The sequence below is a fragment of the Equus caballus genome, chromosome 11, assembly GCF_041296265.1.
Source record: "Equus caballus isolate H_3958 breed thoroughbred chromosome 11, TB-T2T, whole genome shotgun sequence".
NCBI lineage: Eukaryota > Metazoa > Chordata > Mammalia > Perissodactyla > Equidae > Equus > Equus caballus.
Genome location: NC_091694.1, coordinates 45451074 through 45474988, shown reverse-complemented (window position 1 = coordinate 45474988; position 23915 = coordinate 45451074). Strand labels below are relative to the sequence as shown.

General features: G+C 49.7%; 1 protein-coding gene across 16 annotated transcripts in view; it reads left to right on the top strand.

Moving 5' to 3' along the window:
* SLC43A2 (solute carrier family 43 member 2) overlaps positions 1-23915 on the top strand; it is a 42831-nt gene that overhangs the window by 7457 nt on the left and 11459 nt on the right. For 6 of the 16 annotated variants that reach the window (XM_070227839.1, XM_070227838.1, XM_070227836.1 and 3 more), the window contains 7 exons: positions 2584-2791; positions 4492-4547; positions 5332-5408; positions 19294-19386; positions 20796-20929; positions 21015-21217; positions 21701-21847. In XM_070227839.1, coding sequence (XP_070083940.1) covers positions 2584-2791; positions 4492-4547; positions 5332-5408; positions 19294-19386; positions 20796-20929; positions 21015-21217; positions 21701-21847 — 918 coding nt within the window. Of the gene's footprint in view, positions 1-2583; positions 2792-4491; positions 4548-5331; positions 5409-11991; positions 12467-19293; positions 19387-20795; positions 20930-21014; positions 21218-21700; positions 21848-23915 lie in introns of those variants that run through there. The other 10 variants (XM_070227841.1, XM_070227837.1, XM_070227842.1 and 7 more) reach the window with 3 other exon arrangements.

Genomic DNA, 23915 nt, shown 5'->3' with positions numbered 1-23915 from the left:
CCTGTCTAGTTCAGGGGTGACCAGATCTCTAAACAGTTCAAGATGTTTCTGCCCCCATCCCCACTTAGAGCAAATCAGGGAGACTGCCGTGGGTACATTGCCTTGGGATTTTATCTTCTCTCTCTCGGAGAGTAGAGTCGTGGATTTAGGGGTCCAGCTGTGGTTCCTCTCTGGGGAACCTGGGGGCAGGACACCCTGGTGCCTCTACTCGTAGTAGTGCTGCCTCAGCCCCTCCACTCTGTCCAGCTGGGGCTCCCTGCTTATAGCAGCAGACCCTGCAGCTCTCCAAGCCCTGAGTTGTTTTGTGTCCCCTAATGGCCCTATATGGCCACAGTCAGGTCTCAGAGGCCAGTGATCCTGGACCCCTGGGCTCCCTCTCTAACCCTCCTCTCTGTCGCACCTGTGCTGGTTGGCTCATATCTGCACACCACCCTGGAAATGGCTGTTGCTATGCAGAGACCCTGTCCTTCCACTTCACATCTAGTTCCTGTTGCTGCTGGTACAGCTGACACCTGAAACCAGTGCCAACCTGTGAAGCAACTCTGCCTTTCCAGAAACAGCCCCACAGCGGATGAGCAGTTCAGGCCTGCCGGCTCAGGCAGTCTGTGTGACATTCTGAGCTGGGTCCTGATGGGCTCAGATGACCCTGTTTGTCTTGCGTTTTCGCTGCCTGGGTGGTGGGGCTTCTTTTGGAAGACTGAGAGAAATCGCCGGGGTGGAGGTCGGGGTGGGAATCTGATTTGTTAGGTTTCGCTTCTGTGGCTTCAGGAGGTTAACATTGCTGGTATAATCTCCTTAAATCCTCTCTGTCTTCAGCTTGGTCCCGTATGTCCTATTTCCTTTCTTCTCTTTTGATCCTTTTGGCCATTGTGATTTGATTCTATTGTTTTTATTCATTCAGTAAACAACAAACATATGCCAGGATCTGGTTGAGGTGCTGGGGACACAGGTGACTAGAACATAGATGCTGCCCTTTAGGGCTCCCAGCCCCGACTAGACACGAATTCGTACCATCACACAGTGACGGACCTCTGCTCCCAGTTACTACATCTGGCTCTGCTGCCAGCCAGTTGCAGCACTCACCCCATCCTGAGCCTCCAATACTAGTAATCATAATAATGGCAAAAACAATAACTCTCAGCTATTATTTATTAAGCACTTTTTATGCCTGTGTGAGTCCTAGAATGTTATCTACTTTTTCTTACTTATCTTCCCCAAAACTCTAGGAGGTAGATACTATTGTTATATTATCCCCATTTTACCAGTAAAGAAACTGAGATAGAGTGAGATTGTCACTTTTCCAAGGTTATATAAATAGGAAGTGGAGGAACCAAAATTGGAACCCAGAGGCTAGTTCCCACACCTCGCCCTCCGTCAACATGCCCCCAGCAGGGCTTCTTGGGCAGAAGTTGGCATATGACATGATTCACCTGAAGTGCATCCTTTTCTGTGACGTTGGGGGCAGCCCTGAGAGGCCCCGGCAGGCCTCTGCAGACCTCAGCTTTACAGCCCTGGCGCCAGAGGGCTGCAGTCCAGAGGCACGCGGTTATCTGAAGAGAGGTATTTCCTTGACTCTCCCGGTGTGACCTCGCATCTAATCAGAGGCCGCTCCTCTATCTGCAGGATTAGTCAGCATCTCTTAACTAGCAGTCCCAGAGAGGAGAGAGTTCCTCAGCCTCATTCCCAGCAGCCTGTCCCCCACCCTCCCGCCCTCAGCTGCCGCAGCCCTTTTTCCCATTGCTGTTGTCTTGGTGCCGGGTGGACTTTGGAGGGGCCGTTAAGGGCTGGGATTGCAGCACAGGCATGGCCACAGGTGACAGCCACATAATGACCCCAGCAAGAAAAATAAGAAAGGTGCATCTCAACAAGTGAAAGCAAAAAACTTTGGACTGTTAAGAAAAGAAACCCCTTTCCCAAGGGGTTCTGCAACACAGTATATGTGGTGGTTATGCTATGAAAATGTCAGGGGAGGAGGTGGCATGTGGAGGAGGTGTGTTTGAGAAGTCTGCTTGGCACTCATTCTTCTCCAAACTGGCCAAGGAGGACCAGGGCATTGCAGTGAGACCAGCGCCTTATCCTTCCCAGGTGGACTAGGGTTGGCCTCCTGTGTGCTGGCTGTAGCCTGTTTCTATGGACAGAGCTGCTGAGAAGGCTCTGGCCAGGCTGGGGCCCCACAGCCAAGGCTGGATTCTGAGGCCTACTGTTCTAGGGTACAGGGTACAGGTTACTCCAGAATGGGAATCCCAACCTGGGGCTCATGTGCTTTAAGGGATATGTGAAGCCCCTGAAATTGTGGGTAAGACTTTGTGCATTTTTTGGGACTCAGGAGCATAGCTTTCTTTATTGGGTTTGCCAAAGTGTCTGTAACTCCGAAAAATGTTAAGAACCTCTGCATTTTTGCTCCAGTTGGCTTGGGTCAGATAGACATCCAGGCCTGCTTTGGGGTAGCCTGAGTCCTCAAGGGGCCCAGAGCCAGGCCTACCATTCCCAGTGGGGCAACTCTGAATGTGCACCTACCTGTCTGATCTTTGGGAATCTCTGCTATGACCTTGTGATCAGAGTTCCCTCCCTCTACACACACAGAGAATGTCACCAACGGCACAGTCGGGGGCACAGCAGAGCTGGAGCACGAGGTGGTGAGCACGATGAATGGCTGGCTCAGCTGCAAGGCCCAGGACGAGATGCTCAACTTGGCCTTCACTGTGGGCTCCTTCCTGCTCAGTGCCATCACTCTGCCCCTGGGCATCGTCATGGACAAGTACGGCCCAAGGAAGCTCAGGCTGCTGGGCAGGTCAGTGTGGGGATAGGGGGCAGGCAGATGGACCCCTGGGCTGTATTCCCCACTCTAGGGAATCCTGGTACCTACTATCAGGTGCACTGTGGAGCTCCCTAAATGCCTGCCCAGACTTGAGATCCTACCCCATCTCCCACCAAATCAGTAGGTACTGTGATGCTTGCAGTGTGCCAATACTGCATAAAAAAAGGCACATGGGGGCCGGCCCTGTGGCAGAGTGGTTAAGTTTGCGCGCTCCGCTGCGGCGGCCCAGGGTTTCGCCAGTTCGGATCCTGGGTGCGGACATGGCACTGCTCATCAGGCCATGTTGAGGCGGCATCCCACATGCCACAACTAGAAGGACCTGCAACTAAGATATACAACTATATACGGGGAGGGGGTTGGGAACATAAAGCAGGGAAAAAAGAAAAAAAGACTGGCAATAGTTGTTAGCTCAGGTGCCAATCTTTAAAAAAAAATTTAAAAATTTAAAAAAGGGGCCAGCCCTGTGGCACAGCGGTTAAGTTTGCACGTTCTGCTTCTCAGCGGCACGGAGTTCGCCGGTTTGGATCCCAGGTGTGGACATTGCACTGCTTGGCAAAAGCCATGCTGTGATAGGCGTCCCACGTATAAAGTAGAGGAAGATGGGCATGGATGTTAGCTCAGGGCCAGTCTTCCTCAGCCAAAAGAGGAGGATTGGCAGCAGATGTTAGCTCAGGATTAATCTTCTTCAACAACAACAACAAAAAGGCACATGGCCCCAAGCCTGCCTGGGAGAGCCTGGAGTTGCTTATCATTAAATACATTGGTTTCCCCCACAGTCTTTGACCTTCCACCTCCATCAGAAAAAAATAATTTTGAACACATACTTCCAGTATAAGCACATGGAATTATCAATGATATATACATATGCCATTCTTAATGTTTTATATGCTTTATGATACATATACAAAAAATATAAATTAAAGTGACTGGGGCTAAAAATTATAAAATAGAAGTCCTAGTATTTCCCCTACCCCTGACCCCTTAGTGTATCATTTTGTGCAACCCTTGGGGTGTATGTCCCTAGTCTATAAAGCTCCAGTCTGCCAGACTTAGGGTCAGTCCATCAAGCAGCTGGCCCTCTCAGGCCAGTGTCCTCCCCAGGTCAGTCCCATTGGGCATGATCGTCTTGCAGGACAGTGGTTCGCAAAGAGTGAGACCTGTGACTTTGAGGGGAATGGGTGGGGGATCAGTTTCATTCATTCTTTGGAGCTTAAAAGCTGTGGTTCCCCAGGGCAGAGCCAAGTGGAGGGGATTTGGAGCTGCCACTCGTCTCCCCCATGCCCAGTGGGGTTCTGTCCATCCCCTGGCTGAGTGGGCACAGGAAATGGATTGTGCCTTCTCTCGCCTCAGCACCTTGGCCCTCTCCAGCCTGGGGATGGGAGGGGGCCGTGTGGTGTGGTGTTTCCATCTGGCTTCCGGGCTTGAGTTCCAGCTTAGCCACTTACTAGCTAGGACACCTTGGAGAAATTAGTTCTTTGTTTTTGTTTTGTTTTATTTTCCTTATCAGTAAAATGGGGTCAATTATACTCCTTAGAGTTATTGTTAAATTAATTGAAATAGTGTATGTAAATTTTCTGAAAGTATCTGCCACATAGTAAATATTCCCAAATAATAACAGCAGTATTAATAACAGCAATAATAATAAGTAAGGTACTACTTCTGCTTGTTTTTAGTGCCTGCTTTGCTGTCTCCTGCTTGCTGATTGCATATGGAGCAAGTAACCCAAAATGTGAGTATGCTTTTCCTCCACCCCTTTTTCAGGGACTGGGGAGAGAGTGCTCCCTAGAGGTGCTCGCAGGCCCGCCTGCTCAGAAAGCTGTGCCAGGCCTGGTGCTCACTGCTCGAGTTAGGCTTTTACCCAGTTCCTTATCTCAAATGGGTGGCTGAGGAAGACAGCAATTGCACCAGACAGACATCTGAGAGAAGCTCCCAGGGTATGCGAAAATCCCATCTCATCGCCAGCCAAGCCAGTCCCCAGTGGCCTCATTGATGCCAACTTGAGAGACGAGTTCTAAGAACCAGGCCAGCTGCAGGGGTGTGTGCGGAAGTTACGTCCCCTCAAGACAGCCCCGGCCAACACTTTATAGATGGCTTAGGAGCCACCTGGTCCCCATCCCCATTGAGGCGGAGCTGTTGCTTCACAAGGAGTCTCAGAACAAACACCGAAATAGGACTTGAGTTTCACCAAAATCTCAGCCAGCTCACCTACTGATTTGGGTTACCTGTATTTCTGGTTTTAGTGAAGCATCTCCTTTGGCCGCTTGCTTGCTGCTAAGGTTAGTGGAGAAAGGAGGATGGGGATGCACCTTTTGCAAGAGCCCAAGCTCTGTAAAATAGGCCAGAGAAGGGCGGTGAGGAGGAGGCTGTTCCAGCTCTGAGGGGTCCGGCACCAACCCCTGAGGGCTGGTCGTTCATTCAGCCTGCATTCGCTTCCTTGCCAGGCGCCGGGCCAGGCCCTGGCCTCCCTGAAGCTCAGCTGTGGTTGCTGCTTATGAGCTTATGTTTCCTTCCAGCTCTCTCTGTGCTCATCTTCATCTCCCTGGCTCTGAATGGCTTTGGTGGGATGTGCATGACTTTCACCTCATTAACTGTAAGTATCGATTTTTTTTTTTTTAAGATTTTATTTTTCCTTTTTCTCCCCAAAGCCACCCGGTACATAGTTGTGTATTTTTAGTTGTGGGTCCTTCTAGTTGTTGCATGTGGGATGCCGCCTCAGCGTGGCTTGATGAGTGGTGCCATGTCCTCGCCCAGGATCCGAACTGGCGAAACCCTGGGCCACTGAAGCAGAGCACGTGAACTTAACCACTCAGCCCCGGGGCCAGCCCCAAAGTATGGATTTTTTTTAAGGAGCTCTCTAGTTCAGGAATCTATGTGTGAATTTGAAGCAGCTTTTATTGGCCTCCATTTCCTTGCCTTCCATCCACCTACATGTGTCTGGACATTCAAGCACTAGTGTGTTGCTGGTGGTGAAGTGGCAGCAAAGCCAATCGCAGCCTCCCAAGCTGGGGAGGTGCTGAAGGCAGCAGAGCACAGTTCTCGGAGCGGGCCCGGCCCCTGCCTGCTGACCTGGGTGCTGAGGAGGCCAGCTCTCCAGCTCTGTGTCCAGGGAGCACAGGAGCAGGGAGGAAGAAGCTGCCTCCCACTTTCTTTGCTCTTATTTTCCATGGCATCTCTGCCTAACATGCAACCTAAAAACAAGCCTCCGTTGGAATCGCCGCGGCCGCTAACTGTTGCCTTTGTCCAGAACTGAACTTGAAACCCAGGGGAGCACGTACGCTGCTCTCTTCTTGATTTTCTAAGTGCCAGGACACAGAGCCCTTCTGGGGAGGGAGATGCTTTCTCGAGAGGCTGAGCACCCCCTTGTCGGTAGCACCAGGAGCACCACAGGATGTGCTTCTGTTGAGGTGGGAGAGGCTGCGGGAAGGTCCAGGTAGAAAGAAAGAAAGTCGAAGAATGCCGTAAACGTCTCCCCCAGGGAAGAGGGGAGCTCTCTGCAGGCTGGCCCCTTAGGCAGGGGTGCCTTTCAGAGCTGGGAAAGAAGTGAGAATATTGGGCTCTTCAGAGAGATTTCTGTCCAACAAGCAAGTCTGGCCTGCCTCAGTTTCCCCATGAAAAAGCTTCTATGACAGAATACCTACCATCGCTGTTCACAGCGCACTCTGGTTTCTGGTTTTCCTTTCCACAAATGCATCAGGGGCCATGCTGTTGAGGGGCCCTTGTTTAGTCTGAGGCCCCTTGTTTAGTCTGAGGGAGCCCTGGGGCTGGCTGGTCTTGTAAGGAGCTTGAAGAGGTGCTGGCATCTCCTTGACCCCTTGCCTGCAGGCCGTGAGCCAGAGGCGAGGCCAGGCCTGGGGTCTCTTCTGTTCACCCCTCCTACACTTCACCTTGTTACCTTCGTCCTGGTGGGAAGGAGTAACTGTCTGGGTCTAGGTCCTTGGAGGTGGAGTTCAGTGGAGTCTGTGTTGGGTGAGAAAGTACAGCGTGGAGCTGTGCGTGCTTTGCTCGGTGGGTAGGCAACATGTACAAATCTGGGGACTCTGGTTGCCCTGCCCCTGGTGGTGTGAGAGAGATTTACTTTGTCTTTTGTGCGTTTTTATTTTTATTTTTTTAACCAGGTACATTTTTTAAGAAACGGGTATATCCCCCTCCCTCTCAAATTCCCAGAGGAAAACAAATGTCAAAACTGTAAGAAGTTCAAACTGTCGAAAGTACACAGATTCCTCTCAGTTGTGTCACTTGTGAGACAGACAGTAGTCATGGTTCTGTCTGCTCTTTGATGGCATTAAAATGACCAACTCTTTCGTCAAAATGAAAAATAAAAACTTGGCATCACCTCCAGTATTTTAGTCTTTCTATGCCTGTGTAATGGCAGTTATGGATTTTGGGATGAAAGAAAGAGATGGTCCTTGAGCTTGAGAAATTTATGCTCTGAAATACAAAAAGATGCTTTATTATAATAAAGCATAAGACAAATGGGTGAAAACCACCATACTGTAAATCCCTTTTAGGAAAACCTTTAAAATGAACTCATCCAAGAAACCTTTAGACAAGGTTAGTAAACCCATAAGGATTCTTTTTCTTTTCTTTTTTTTTTTTAATGATTCTGCAACAAAAATGTTTTTATTTTAAGAAGTCAGTACTTTAGAAATATAAAGTATAGACTGTAAAGTCCTGTGTGTACCTTCGCCAGTTTAGAATATGTCTCTTCAGTATTTCTAAAAATCTGCATATACCAATGTTAATTCTTTTTTAAAGAAATACAGTTACAATTTGCATTTTTCACTTAACAATGTGTCTTTTACATCTTTTCCTACCAGTCCTTAGAAATCTACCTTATTTTAAACTCTAGAGATCCATCTCATTCTTAAACAGTTCCATGTTATTCAATAATATAGAAGTACCATAATCCATTTACCCAGTTTCCTACTAATGGACATTTGGGTTGGTTTCCAATTTTTCTGATTTACTGATGCTGCTGAGGTAAACATCCCTGTACATACATTTCTGTAAAATAAATTCCTGGAAGTGGAGTTGCTGGGCCACAGGATCCGCATGTTTTAAATTTTAATATAGGGGCCGGCCCGGTGGCACAGCGGTTAAGTTCGCACGTTCTGCTTCTCAGCAGCCCGGGATTCGCTGGTTCGGATCCCGGGTGTGGACATGGCACTGCTTAGCACACCATGCTATGGTAGGCGTCCCACGTATAGAAAGTAGAGGAAGATGGGCACGATGTTAGCTCAGGGCCAGGCTTCCTCCACCAAAAAAAAAAAAAAAAAAAAAAAAAGGAGGGCAGTAGTTAGCTCAGCGCTAATCTTCCTCAAAAAAAAAAAAAATTTTTAATATAAACCATCAAATACTCTTCCCAAAATACTATCCTACCAGCATGTGTTAGAGTGCCTCCTTCTCCACACCCCCTCCACACCCTGTCATTAATCTTTTAAACATTAGTCAGTTAATCTGGTGGAAAATGATATACCACGATTTAAAAAACTTTTTCTTTAATTATTAATGAGACGGAGCATCTTTTCACCTCTTTTTTGTGGTCATTTGAGTTTTCTTTTGTGAACTGCTTCTTTGTGTCATTTGTCTATTTTTCTACACGCTTGTTTATCCTTTTTTTAGTGTTTTATAAGAGCTCTTTCATATGCAGAGAAAGCTTAGCTCTCTTTCTGAGTGAGCAAGCCATCATCTTACTGCAGGGTTTCCAGGCCTCTAGGTGGCCCGTGAATACGCTTCAGGAGAGCTGTGGGCCGCCTGCAGATCAGAGGCAAGCCAATTCGTGTGTGTGCTGCACAGGCACATTTTTCATGGGAGGGTCCTTTGCTTTCCTCAACCTCTAATAGGCCTGTGTGGAGGCCCCAGCGTTCCTGTTACAGCTTCTCACTCTCCCGGGGCGGGGCGGTGGGGGGTAAACGACTCTGTGGGCCAAATAGTGACCAGACAAGAAAACCATCTGATCGAGCACCTAAAGTGTTTGGTTAGCAGGGACCTGTTTAGTGGAGGCCAGTGGCTTGTCCTCTAAGGTCCCCAATCTTGGGTCTAGAGCAGGAGTTCACAAACTGCCGCCCCCAGTCCAAATCCAGACCACGCGGCTTTGTAAACAGGGTTTTATTGGAACACAGGCATGCCCACTTGTTTACCTGTTGCCCATGGCTGTCTTGTGCTGTAGGGCGGAATGAAGTAGTTGTGGCAGAGACCACATGGCCTGCAAAACCTAAAATATTTACTATCTGGCCCTTCACAGAGTTTGACAACCTTTGGTGTAGAGGCGCCAAGAGGCTGCTCAGTCACTGTTCCCCGTGGAAAGGTAGAGGATGACCACCCTCTCGCCCCTACGCCCTGCTGACACCCCTTCTAGTTACCCAGGCCAGCTCTCTAAGCGCTGTTTTTTTTTTTAAGGTGTACTTTTTGGTGAGAAAGATTGGCCCTGAGCTAACATCTGTTGCCAGTCTTCCTCTTTTTTCTTTTTTTTCTCCCCAAAGCCCCAGCACATCGTTGTGTATCCTAGTAGTAAGTCATTCTAGTTCTTCTATGTGGGACACCGCCTCTGCATAGTTTTTTGAGTGGTGTTAGGTCCGCACTTAGGATCAGAACTGGCGAAACCCTGGGCCGCCAAAGAGGAGCATGTGAACTTAACCATTTGGCCACAGGGCCGGCCCCCTCCAACCACTTTTTTTTTTTTTTTTTGAGGAAAATTAGCCCTGAGCTAACTACTGCCAATCCTCCTCTTTTTGCTGAGGAAGACTGGCCCTGAGCTAACATCCATGCCCATCTTCCTCTACTTTTATACGTGGGAAGCTTACCACAGCATGCCAAGCCGTGTCACGTCCACACCCGGGATCCAAACCGGCGAACCCTGGGCTGCCGAGAAGCGGAACGTGCGCACTTAACCGCTGCGCCACTGGGTGGGCCCCACCAACCACTTTTTAAGTCATCTTTCCTCCTCTACCCCGACCGTGGCCTGATGGATCCCTCGGACATTCCCCTGTCCCATGAGGCCTCTGATGAGGCTCCTATGGCTGCTCCTCTCCAGAGCCGCCCCTGAAAGGAGAGTGAGAAGCAGGTCAGCGAGGACAGGGCTGGAGCTCTTGGGCAATGTGCTGGGGCTGGCCGAGGCTTCTGCTGAGCAGAGCTGAATCTCATTCTGACGTAGCCCAGGCCGTTAAAAAGCAGAACTGTCAGGATCGGCTCCCAGAGACGCCGAGCTAGCAGCACAATGGCACTTTCTGTTCATGTCTCCCACCCGTGTTCTAATTTTGGGGACAAAGGAGTCTTCAGGGTCACCTTTTGGAGCTTCCTAAATCAAAGCTCCTGTACCCACTTTGGGGCCATGGATAATCACTCCATGATAGCCTGGGAATCTGGGGAGAATGTGTTGCCATGGAAACCTTAATTTGGGGCCTTTCTGAGTCCCAAGGGGTTTTATGTTGCATGGGCTGTGGTATAAATAAAGATGACCAGGGGCTGTGAGCTGTTACCCCCATTGGTGGAGAGGGGTCCCCACGTTGGCAAAATGCCTTTTCCCCTCAGGTCAGGACGAGACAGCCAATGGGGCTCCCTACAGAGCCTGAGAGGTCTGTCCTCATGGGGGATCCTTTCCTCCAGAGTGGAGGCTCAGAGGGGCTGGGGGACATCCCATGCCAGGTGGGCTGCCAGACACCCAGAACTGGCTTTCTCAGGCCTCTGCCACAGACATTCTGGGCTGGGCGATGTGACATCCTCAGAGGAGGGTGCCAGGTGCCTCCACAGGTTTAGAGCACTCCTCGATGGGCTGAGCCTCAGCCTCCCCACTGGACATCTGGACAGCACACTTTGGTCTGTTTGCTCAATGCCTTGAGTTTGTACAACCCTTTAACTCGCTTCATCGGCTGGAGCGCAAACACCAGCCGGCGGCTGACACCGCATCTTTGGGCCGCCACCCTGCGCAATCCAGGACCGGGGTTGCTTAGAGATGGGGGCAGATGCCGCCAACATTGTGAACGTATCTTTTCCACTCCATTGCTCTGAGCCCTGTCAGTGTGGGCGGGATGGGGAGTTCTGAGCTGAAAAGTGATTACAAAATGTTGCCAGGCTCCTTAGTGAAAAATTTCTCTGTGGGCTGTTCCTATTTGATTCACCGCAGTCTGACTTTGAACCTGAGCAAGAGACAATCCCATGGGAGCTGGGATCTGAGTTTGAAGAGAACAGAATGGATATCCCTCTCGAGATACCTGAGTGAAGGGGGATTTGGGATTTAGCAGTGAAGCAGATTCCCCCAGTGGTGGGTGGGAGTTTGGCATTCCTGCCCAGCTTCTACAGCCAGGAGAGGGTCCCCACCTCCAGCAGCCCGACCAGCTCTCCGGGAGCCCAGGTGCCGGGTGAGCAGGACTCTTCCAAGTGCCCTGAGCCGCTTCTGCCTCTTGGGTTCTGTCCTTGGGTTTGGTGCCTCGAGAACCCAGAGCGGTCAGCTGATCGCCATTGGCCTTGGAAAAATCCACCCATCAGAGGGTTCCGCCTCATGAACTGCTCCAGCCTGTGACACGCTCAGTACGTTTGGGGTGGATGGAAAGTGTAGCGGGGCCATCGACAGGGCTGGACCTGTTGGGGGGTGGAGTCCCTCCTCCCCACCCCTTCCGCAGTGAAGCAGAAAGGTGACCACAAGGACCTTCTCCTGGCAATGAGTGCTTCAAGCCACCTGGTTGTTTGGGGTTAGGAAATAGCCCAGCTTTGCTGAGTCCGCATGTCCAGACTGGTACCTGGATCCTGGCCTGTACAGGTTGTACAGAGCTCTAGGTGTGTACTCCAGCTGCCTGAGGACAAGGCTTACCTCTGGGAAGGGGCTTTGGGGCATCTCCCCCAGGGCCAGGGATGTGCCCCCAGCTAGTGGGCCCGGGAGACGACGGATGTGGAAAGTCAGCGCCAGGGGGCTAAGCGGTGGCCCTTCTGTCCCTGTCTGCCAGCAACCCCAAGGCCTGTCTTGGGGTCCCCTGGTAGGGAGGCACCTTAGAGAGAGTCCTCCAAGGATCACAGCCCACCCTCACTGCCCCGGAGCCTCGGCCTCTGGGGATCTTGTCCAGTAGCCGGGCTTTGTGGCCAGAACTCTGGGGAGGGGCCGCCTGCAGCTGCTGTTTTCTCCTCTGGGAAGGTCACACGGCCGGGGCCTGTTTACAGTGCAGCCAAGGGGCCAAGAGAGTGAGTCACCACGGCATCCCCATGTGAGCCAGCCGGCATGGAGGCAGGTCTGCCCTGCGAGCCCACTCCAGCCCTAACCCTGCAGAGACAGCAAGGGTGGCCAGGAAGCACCGAGAGCCAGAGGAGGGGGCCTGCGCTCCCCACCAGGGAGTGCACTTGTGCATCCAGAGTCAGGAAGCTGCCTCTGCTGAGTGTGTTCCCTGGCATCTGTCATTGCAGTGCGGCTCCAGCTTCCTACTTGGCAGCGGAGCTGGTTCTTCCCCCTCGAGCCAGCCCTCGAGGCTGCACTAGGGCACTCTGCTCAGTACTCAGCCTCACTCCATCACCAGGGCTTCTGAGGAGCCATTATGTGCAGTTGAGGTCAGGCGGAGGCAGAGTGAGGGAGGGAGGGAGGAGGGAGGAGGGACGAGGGATGTGGAGAGCAGTGGGGAAGGAGACTCAGACCTGAAGATGAAACGGGAGAGTCTGCAGGCAAATGTAAGTCCACTCGATGGTGTGGCCCTCGACCCCGGGGAGGTGGGCCAAGGAAGGTCAAGGGGAGGGAAGGGGGCAAATAGGTGTAAGAGGAGCATCCGAGGGGATGTAAGAGATCTCTAGTGGGGAGAGCAGACGGAATGCTTGATAAGGAACACACAGAGGCATGAGAGGTGGGGGTAATTGCCTTGGGGCCCAAACTGAAGTGTGTACCCAACAGCCACACAATCTTTCCAAGAGCAGAGGAGCCCAGTGGCTGTGCACATAACCTTGACCTGCTTTGAATCCCAAATTTGACCCTTACCAGCTTGGGGGAGACCCTTGAGTTTTCTCATCCTTAAAGATTTATACCCATTAAATGAGGGTAATAAATGGCACGTGCCTTGTAAGGTTGTTTTGAGGGTTTTTAAGATAATACATAGAGTAGGTATTAAAAATAGTTGCTGTTATTATAATAATACTATTATGTAATACTATATTACATAATGGTATTATTATATTAATATAATTATGCTATATTATTATATATTATTACTTAATAATAAGGGAAAGCCTGTGATCAAGCTGTTCCTGGGCACAGCAAGTAGGGGAAATCTCTGGCAGGCATGACAGCTTTGAGAGGAAGGGAAGGAAGCAGCCTAAAGGATAAAACACAATTAGTATTAACATTTAAGAAATAATTAATGTCCACAGGGAAACCTCCTGTGCTAGCTATTCATTTGTGACCACACATTGACTTACTGCCAGGATGTTTATGCTTTGAGTTTCATTGGTCAAGGTCATCCTTGATGTTCTTTTCAGAGAAATTTCATCTAACACAAATGCTAGGTAGTTCCTGAAAGCTGAAACACACTTTGACTACCTATTTAAATACTACTATTGGTCAAAAAACGCCATGAACTAAGAAGGATAAAGTAGGAAAATGTACTTGTAGTATATGGACAAACCTTGACTATCTTTAATATATAAAGAGCCTATACAAAATCAATATCAAAAGATTAACATCCTCATAAGGGAAAAGGAGAAATGAAGAATATAAATGACTGATTTTAAAAATTGTAGAAAAATGTTCAAAGTCATTAGTAATCAAATAAATCTAAGTTTTTTTCAATTTATTTTTTTAATCATGGAAAGATTTAAATATGGTATTAGGGAAAATAGTCTAATGAACCCTATGTACCCATCTTGCAACTTCAACAATTATGAACTCATGACCAGTCTTGCTTCATTTCTACCTTCACCCACCAACCAGATTATTTTGAAGCAAATATCAGTGCTTGATTCATTTCATCCATATACACAAAGAAATGGATTTTAAAATAACAAGAATATTGGTGAAGTGGCAGATTTTTAAAATAATGATAGCACACAACGTTGAATTGGCTGCAGTGAACGAGACACTCTACTATGCTGCTGGGGGGAGTAGCAATTGGTGTGAATTTTCTGGAAGGCAGTTTGGCACAGAGTATCACAAAAACTTAAAAATGTGTATTCTCTTTTTCCTAATGATTCAACTTTTGGGAATTTACCTTAAGGAAATAATAGCTATGTGCACGTATGTTTATCTTTAAGAATGTTCATTGAGGGGCCGGCCCAGTGGCGCAGCAGTTAAGTTCGCACTTCTGCTTCAGCAGCCCGGGGTTTGCTGGTTCAGATCCCGGGTGCGGACATGGCACTGCTTGGCAAGCCATGCTGCGGTAGGCATCCCACATGTAAAGTAGAGGAAGATGGGCATGGAGGTTAGCTCAGGGCCAGTCTTCCTCAGCAAAAAAAGAGGAGGATTGGCAGTAGTTAGCTCAGGGCTAATCTTCCTCAAAAAAAAAAAAAAAAAGAATGTTCATTGAAATGTTATTTAAGATAAAAATTAAAAGGACCTGAGGTCCAACATCAGAGAAATGGTTGTGTAAGTTATAGACCATCCAGATAAAGAAATAACAGGCAGTGGTTACAAATTATGTTAAAGATGAATACAAAATTAGAAAACATTTATAATATATCAAGTAAAAAAGAAAAGTTTATAAACAACATGTAGCATATGATCCCAGTTTTGTTAAAAAGTTACAGGTATTCATAGGAAAAAGATTAAAGGGAAATACATCAAAAGGGTAACATGACTGTATTGCAGTGATTTTTATTTTATTCTTTCTTCACGTGTTCTTTGTACCAAATTTGTGTGTGTGTAAGGAAGATTGGCCCAGAGCTAACATCTGTTGCCAATCTTCCTCTTTTTTTTTTTTGCTTGAGGAAGATTGTTGCTGAGCTAATCTTCCTCTGTACTAATGTTCTGTACCCATCTTCCTCTATTTTTTATGAGGGACACCACCACAGTATGGCTTGATGAGCGGTGTGCAGGTCTATGCCTGGGATCTGAACCCATGAACCTCAGGCTGCTGAAGTGGAAAGCGTGAACTTAACCCTTATGGCACCAGCCCAGCCCCCCCAATTTTTTCAATGGATATGCTTTGCTTTTCTAATCAGGAAAAATAATCATAATTTAAAATACAGGATGTAGGTGTTGGTGGGAGGGCTGGTTGGATGGTTTGCCTAGGAATGGGCCTGATGTGACCAAAATAACATGTTGGGATTGCTAAGAATGTTCCAGGCAGGGCAGCAGAGAGGGCAGTTGGAAGGCCACTGCCCTTGTCCAGGCATGAGGGCAAGGGCCTCCTCCATGGCAGATGGAAGGTCAGTCTCCTCTTCCAGCTCCCTCTTGCTTCCTGTCCTGGATCTAGTTCTGGGGAGAAGCCTCCGGAAGATCAGGTCAGGGTTGTGTGCGAACTCCAAAGGCCTGTTGTGTTGGCCTCTAGCCTGGGTTTAGTTAAAGCAAACTTGACCTTAAGGTAGGACAAGGGCTAGCTAGCAAGCTGGAGTATCCCCTAGCTCTGTCGGGAAGTTTGAGCCACTCTGTGCCCCGAGGTGACTGCAGCGACAGAAGTGTTCCCTAGTTTGGCTCTGTACCGAGTGACCTTCTCTCCACCAGGCTCTGGGCCTCCATCTGCTCTTCTCTTTGGGTTCTGAACCCTCTTTGACCCCTTTCTTCCTTTACCTGCCCTGGTTAGATGGCATCCCAGGCAGGAAGAGTTCTCTCCTTCCATACAAGCAGAGCTAATCTTTAGATTCTCCCTGGGGCGGATATGGCCCCAGAGATGCCTCCCCTGTGAGGCTGCCTTGCCCGGGCAGCCAGCGTGGAGCAGCCCGAATATGTGAGCTTGGGAACTGAGGCATGTGCTTTGAACCACAGCATTCCTGGGAGGCAGGTGTGCAAAGAGTAAGACTGGGCTCCTTTAGAGCTCACCTTGGTGTGCCTGGCACACATGAGCACATCACATTTCCTCTGGCTCCTGCTAGGGGGAATTTCCGTGTGCCCCTTGTGCCCTTCTGACCCTCCCTGAGAAGCCTGAGTGGACAGAGGGTCCCCTCTACGTAGAGGCTGAAAGAAGCGCCCTTTGTGTGCTGGGAATTCTTTGGGAAGCCTGGATGGCCACCCTGGCGCCATGCCATAAGATGGCTTAGCTGGCCATGCACTACAGGTTTATTCGTCTTCCTTTTTAATCCTGGGATCTCAAAACATCTTAAGTAACTTATTCATGGTTTTCAACAGTGATATTGAGACATAATTCACATACCATATAATACACCTAAAGTATACAATTCACTGGTTTTTGGTATATTCACAGTGTTGTGCAGTCATCACCATAATCAATTATATCACCCCAAATAGAAGCGCCATACCCATTAGCATTTCCTCCCTGTTTACTCCCAGCTTCCTCTTCCTCAGCCCTAGGCAACCACTAATCTATTCTCTGTCTCTACGGATTTGCCTATTCTGGACATTTCATGTAAATGGAATCATGCACTTTGTGGTTTTTTGCGACTGGTTTCCTTCACCTAACATGTTTTCAAGGTTCATCCATTTGTAGCATATATCAGTATTTCATTTCTTTCTATGGCTGAATGTTCCATTGCCACATTTTGTTTATCCATTCATTTATTAATAGACATTGAGGTTGTTTGCACCTTTTGGATATTATGAAGAATGCTGCTATAAACGTTGACTTACAAGTTTTTGTGTGGACATTGTTTTCATTTCTCTTGGGTGTACACCCAGGAGTGAAATTTCTGGGTCATATGGTACCTCTGTGTTTAACTGTTTGAGGAACTGCTCGACTGTTTCCCACGGTGGCCGCACCATTGTACGTCCCCACCAGCAGTGTGTGAGGGTTCCAATTCCTCTGCATCCTCACAACGTTTGTTATTATCTGATTTTATTTTTTATTATAGCCACCCTAGGGGGTATGAAGCAGTATCTCATTGTGGTTTTGATTTGCATTTCCCTATGATCAGTGATACTGAGTATCATTATTGAGTATTCTCATGTGCTTATTATTGAGTTATAGGAGTTCTTTCTGTGTTCTACATACATGTCCCTTATTAGATATATGATTTGCAAATATTTTCTCTCTTCTGTCTTTTCATTGTCTTTTCACTTTCTTGATGGTGTCCTTTAAAGCACAAACGTTTTTAATTTTTATCATGTCCCTTACTCGTTTTTAATTGTGGGGAACACAGGGAGAGCTGGTAAGGGGCAGGTGTGTAACCAAGTTCAGACTGCCTCCATTCAGCAACAGTGGCTTGGTTGCAGGTAGCCATCACGTGTTTCATGTTTGATAAAACGCGAGAATGATTCCAGAGAAATCGGGGAGGGGAGCGTAGATTAGGTCTGTGTAAATGGTCTGAATGCAGTGAGACAGGTTAGCTGTCACAGAGTAATCCTCAACACCAGGGACACTGTGGGTGTGGATGGGAAAGCTTTACAACATGTGGTGCAATGTGGAGGTTAGTGGGAGAAGCTGTGGTTGGCTGCTTGGGAGGGTGTACTTTGCCCCGCTTCTGTGGATCCATGACTGTGTTACCGTATTTTATCGTGCCTGGATTTGGGTGGAATCGCTGAGGGATTTAGCTTCAAAGTCGTATTGGATGGGCCCAGAATGAGCTGCTGTGAAATGCCAAGAGTGGTCTCACTGGGAGGAGACCCTGAAGACTTTCTTGCCGTTTGCCTTCTCAGGTGCCCATCGCTGGGGCAAAACATCAGGTGGAAAGGGAAAGCCTTCCTTGCACTTAGAAATGCACAAGCAGGAATCCCCAAAAATGGGCAAAAGATCTGAACAGAGATTTCTCCAAAGAAGATATACGGATGGCCAACAGGCACATGAAAACATGTTCAACATCATTAGCTATCAGGGAAATGCAGATCAAAACTACAATGAGGTGTCACCTTACTCTGGTCAGAATGGCTATAATTAACAAGACAGGAAACAACAAGTGCTGGAGAGGATGTGGGGAGAAGGGAACGCTCGTACACTGCTGGTGGGAGTGCAAACTGTGCAGCCACTATGGAAAGCAGTATAGAGTATCCTCAGAAAATTAAGAATAGATCTACCATATGATCCAGCTATCCCACTGCTGGGTATTTATCCAAAGAACTTGAAAACATTAATGCATAAAAATACATGCACCCCTATGTTCATTGCAGCATTGTTCACAATAGCCAAGACTTGGAAGCAACCTAGGTGCCCATCAAGGGACGAATGGATAAAGAATATGTGGTATATACACAATGGAATACTACTCAGCCATCAGAAATGATGAAATCCGGCCATATGCGACAACATGGATGGACCTTGAGGGTATTATGCTAAGCGAAATAAGTCAGAGGGAAAAAGTCAAATACCATATGATCTCACTCACAAGTAGAAGATGAAAACAATGACAATCAAACACATAGCAACGGAGATTGGATTGGTGGTTACCAGAGGGGAAGCAGGGAGGAGGGAGGGTGAAAGGGATGATTAGGCATCTTTGGGTGGTGAATATGATGTAATCTACACAGAATTAGAAATATATTACCATGTACACCTGGAAGTTATATAATGTTATAATCCAATGTTACTGCAATAAAAAAATTAAATTGAAAAAGCAAAAAAGGGGCCAGCCCAGTGGCACAGTGGTTAAGTTCGCACGTTCCACTTTGGCGGCCCGGAGTTTACCCATTCGGATCTCGGCTGTGGACATGGCACCGCTTGGCAAGCCATGCTGTGGTAGGCGTCCCATGTGTAAAGTAGAGGAAGATGGGCATGGATGTTAGCTCAGGGCCAGTCTTCCTCAGCAAAAAGAAGAGGATTGGCAGCAGATGTTAGGGCTGATCTTCCTCAAACAAAACAAAACGTGGAAAAAAAAAAGGAAGAAAGAAATGCACAAGCAGGAATCCCAAGCTGGCTCCCCGTCAGCCCTAAAGGACTGTAGAATTCTGATTGGCACCTTCCAAAACCCTGCTCTCGCAGAACTGAAAGCAGCTTTTGATGACGTCTGGTCCTTCTGGGATGCTGATAGTTTTATTTATAAAATGACATTCTCATCCCCAAATAGAGTCTTATTTTTAACAGGCTTTCTCCCTTTGAGGGATGCCTGAGGCCCACAACTTTGCTCACTGGCATCTCGGTGTAACCCTGCAAAGACAGGAAGGCCCCTGGCCTGTGCTGGAGCAGAGAGCAGAGGGGACCCTTGCCATCCAGGAAGCCCGGCTGCTCCTTCTTTACATTAGTAGAGTCTGAGTTCTGTGTTACTCTCCTCCCCTCCCCTTGTCAACCTCAGTCCGGGAAGGAAAAACTTTCAATTAGCAGTGATCACCCCAGACCACACCCACTGTGAATTACACAGGGAGAAGAGCAGATAAGAAAGGGTACCTGAGGATGCCTTGATTCTCTCTTCCCCTCCTCCTTCCCCATCCTGCAATCTCTCAGCTGCAGTCTCCCTGGCTTCTTGTCTTTCAGCTGCCCAACATGTTTGGTGACCTTCGGTCCACGTTTATTGCCTTGATGATTGGATCCTACGCCTCTTCTGCAGTCACCTTCCCGGGAATGAAGGTGAGGGTGTGGCCAGCAGGTTTCCAGCACAGTAATTTTGACTAGTGTCTGGGCAGAGGCCTCTCCGAAGGCTCCTTCACCCCTCTCTGAAGAAGGAAGTAATTTGGCGCTGGGGCTGTCCCTTCCCCACCACCCACACCTGGGAGGATGCACCAGGGCACCACAGGAGTCAGAAAAGAAACCCACTGGGCCATGGGGGAGGGAAAAATTCAAGCATATCACTACAGGGTGTTACCGCAGGCTGTCTTTGCATTTCGGGGCTGAGGTAGAGAAAGGGGGTAGGTGAGTGGTTCCCGGTCCTGAGTCCACTCTGGTCTCCCGAGCTCCTGTTGTTGGGTTGTTACTCCCATTAGCCAAAGCACTGCTCTCGGCCAAGTTGGTTCAGCTGTTCCCTCCCTGGCAGGATTCTGAGCCCATGGAAGTCGCCCAGGGTCAGAATGAAGCCAACACTTCACAGTCTCTCAGCCCGTTCCTACTCCAAACCCTGTTGCTCCTGAAGCCAGGGCTTCTGAAGGGGCTTCTTCCTCCTCTGACACCAGCACCAAGTAAAATCCCATTTCCTGAGGTACACGGGAGGTAGGCCACAGATGAGGAAAAGGGGTCACAGATGTGGGCTGGCCACCTGGGAATCGAGGGGCTTGGAGGGTCTAGGGCCAGCCCTCCTGGAGTCTTTAGGGCTTCTCCCTCCTGGAGTGCAGAGAAGCCTGTGAGTTCCTCCTCCTCCTCTTCTCAGTGTCTAACTGCTGGTCCCCTCCCTGGGGAGCTGGGCAGCTGTCTGCCAGTACTCTGGGGACTCTTGTGTTGGAAATGTAGTAATGACAATAGCATGCTCAGCAGGCTTCCCACCTTGCCAGGCCCTGTACTGAGCACTCTACCAGGATCCCACCTGCCTAATGCTCACCACTACACCATGAGCATACATGCCACGGTTATGCCCATTTCACAGAGCAGCAAAGTGAGACATCCATCTGTTCATTCCTCGAGGGGCTTTTTTGGCAGCTACCATGTATATTCTTCAAGATGCTGGAGAAACATCAGTGGGCCAGGCTAGCAGGTTTCTATTTTCAGGGAGCTAGACTAATGATGGACAAGTAGATGAATCAGGAAGTCAATAATCTCAGCTAGGACTGTTCACTGTGAGCCAGTGATGGGAGTGGTCAGCAAAGGCCTCTTTAAGGAGGTGACATTTGGTCCAAGCTGGAGGCATGGGGGTGACATGCCAGGGTGAGCTGGGATTATTGGGGTGTCTGATGATCAAACACCCGGGCTGACAGGGCTATTTCTCCTCATGCAGCTCAGTGCAGGGAGAGCGGGGCTGCCGGACACCCCCTGCCTCCTTGCCCACTCCAGCTTCCCTCTGCTAACTCTGCCCACGCCCCGCCTTGCCCCTCCCCCACTGTTCCTATCAGGTCATCTACGACTTCGGTGTTTCCTTCATCATCATCCTCGTGGTCTGGGCCGGCTGCTCTGGGCTGGTTTTCCTCAACTGCTTCTTTAATTGGCCTCTGGAGCCCTTCCCGGGGCCAGAGGACATGGACTACTCGTAAGTGGATATACTGTCTGCCCCACTCCTCTGTCTCAGCCAAAACCCTGGGCAGCACTGACAGACACTCTCCTGTGGCTTCCAGGGTAAAGATCAAGTTCAGCTGGCTGGGCTTTGACCACAAGATCACCGGGAAGCAGTTCTACAAGCAGGTGACCACAGTGGGGCGCCGCCTCAGCGTGGGCAGCTCCATGAGGAACGCGAAGGAGCAAGCAGCGCTGCAGGAGGGCCACAAGCTGTGCCTGTCCACTGTCGACCTGGAGGTGAAGTGCCAGCCAGACACGACAGGTACTCACTGCTCGGCCTCACCTTCCAGTCCTGCCTGAGACGTCGGCAGGGCTATCTGCACCCACATCCACACTCACACCCTGGCGATGGGGTGGGGATGGCCAGTCCAGATCTGGAAGCCACAGCCACAGCCCCTGCTCACTGGGGACAGCACCAGCTAAGGGCTTTGTGGGTATCATTTCACTTAACTCCCGCTTCATCCCAAAAGGGCAGGTGGCACCATCTCCCCTGGTTTACAGATGAGCACACTAAGCCTCAAAGAGGGTAAGGGATTCACCCAACTCATTTCACAACGGGGTGACCCAACTCCAACCCACACCCTTAACCTCCCACGTGCCCGTCCTTGCATCCATCATGGAGTGATTGGTCAGCAAATCAGACCTCTCCTCCCCGTGCACCCGGCCCCTGGATGGTGGGTGGGCTGCGGGCCACGGTGGTACTGGCCCCGGTTCTCCCTGAGTGCCCACGGCCTTCTTCCTACAGCAGCCCCCTCGTTCATGCAAAGCGTGTTCAGCCCCATCTTGCTGCTCAGCCTAGTCACCATGTGCGTCACGCAGCTGCGGCTCATCTTCTACATGGGTGCCATGAACAACATCCTCAAGTTCCTGGTCAGCGGCGACCAGGACATAGGTAGGTGGCCCCTGGACTTTGTGCACAGCCCCCCAGGAGGATACTCTGCAAGCGGTGGTCACTCCTGCCTGACGTCACGCCCACTGCCCAGCTGGCTGGAAGGGGTTAGGCTGGGCTGGACCAGCAGGGCCGTGAAATGGTGAAATCTAAGAGACTGATTGCTTGTTGGAGCTGTTTCAGCACAGCCAGCCCCAACTGTTGTTTCATGTCCCCGTCAGAGTTTCCCGGTTTAGGAGGGAGGGGAAGGCCTAAAATAACTGCATGTATTTGAGCTGTCGGGTGTATGGATTTCATTGCCTGAGGGGAGCGGTTGTGTGTGTTTGTAAATGACAACATTGACTAGAACAGAGTACACCTGAGAGCTTGTTGAAAGATGCCAATCAAACCCAACGCCAAGAATCCTCCCACCCTTGAAACCACAGCTGGTGAGTGGAAAGGCTGGGTGCCCAGGTTGGGGGGGGAGGGGCATCACGGCTGGAGACTTTGGAGCAATTAGGCCTGCACTGGGGTCTGTGCCCTGAACCGGGAAGCAAGGCCAGGCAGAGGTTTCCTGTGTGTGATCCAGCCGAGGCTTGTTCAGTCTGGTAAACAGAACTGATAACCCACATACCGCTTTTCCAAAACAGCACAGAAGGTCTTCAGCTGATTAGAGGTTTTGATTCTACAAAGAAAGTCAGTACTTCCTCAGGGCCTGTGCTGAGTCAGCTTTAGTCATCCCCAAGCGGGACAAACACATTCAGTAAATCCTTATTGCAATCTCATTGGTGTGCAACTTTTTTATGGGTTTAACTGTTTTTCCCTAGGGGAAGATATCCTAGGAATCAAACACAGTTTTTAAAAGGGACAAGATCTCCAGCCTCAGCAAGAGGGAAAGATGACAAAGGGACCCAGACAACACTGGCTCCACTGTGAAATGGGAGTCCGTGGCGAAGCAGAGTGGAGGGACGCTGGCGTAGTAAAGGCCTGAGGGGCTCTACAGGGAAAGTTACCTGTTTAGCTTTGTTTTAGCCCAGTGATGTTCCCCTAGATTTCTACCACAGGAACGCTTTTATCATGTAACACTCATTAAAATCTGCAGACCACATTTTACGGAAAGCTGATATATCATGTCTAAATACCCTGTATCATAAACTGTCAGGCCCAGAGAGGTGGAGTATGAGGAGAAAGGCCCTCACGGGCCCTTGGGAGGCAGCTCTCCCTGCTGCTAAGTCATGGCCTTTTCCTCGAGTTCTCTGAGGAATCTTTTGCTGCCCAAGAGGAATTTTTTCCAAGTGTTTCCCACATTCAGAAAGTCAATTTCAAGAAGTAGAGGAAGTTGGGCCAGGAAATTCAGTCTGTGGCTGACCGGGCATTGGTTTTCCCCATCCTGCTCCTCTGAGCTGTTGGCTGGATACCTATAGCCTGGCTTTGCCCAGAGGGGCTGCCTCAGGGTCAGGGAGCCGGTGGGGTGGAAGCAGGCCCAGCTCTGGCCGTGTGAGGGAGACTCATGGTGTCAGATGCGTGGCTGGGGGTCGGGGTGGATTCTTTGACCCCTCGCCCTTGGAGGGCAGCAGGAGGTAACCATAACAGAGCGTGTTCCCAAGGGCGCGTGACCGTGAGGGGCCCTGGTTCTGCTGGCTGTTCCACACCCATGCCACTTCCCCATCACAGTCCCCGGCAAGTGCCGCAGGCCTGATTCACCAGCCTGCCTGTGACGAGGCACCAGCTGCACATGACTGAGGCCCCAGCAGACAGGAAAACATCAGCAGGCACTCATGCTGGGCCTTCTCCCGCCTCCGCTCCCATAAGCCTGGCTTAAGCTCTGCCTCCCCCCGGGTGCTCTGAGAGTCAGGTGTCAGGTCTCAGTGGGGAACAGCATGTGTGCTGGGCCCAGAGCGAGCCTGCCTCCATGCCCTGTTCGCCTATAACTACCTGAGGTTTCTGCTGCTAACTTGGCTCCTTTCTGCTTTTTCACCTTCGCTTTCTTGATGCAGTGATGGCCACTGGTAAGCAGGGGGAATTTTGGAGAACACTGCAACATCCTCTCCCAGCCAGTCTCTGTTTAACCGAGAAACACCTTGCCTTGAAC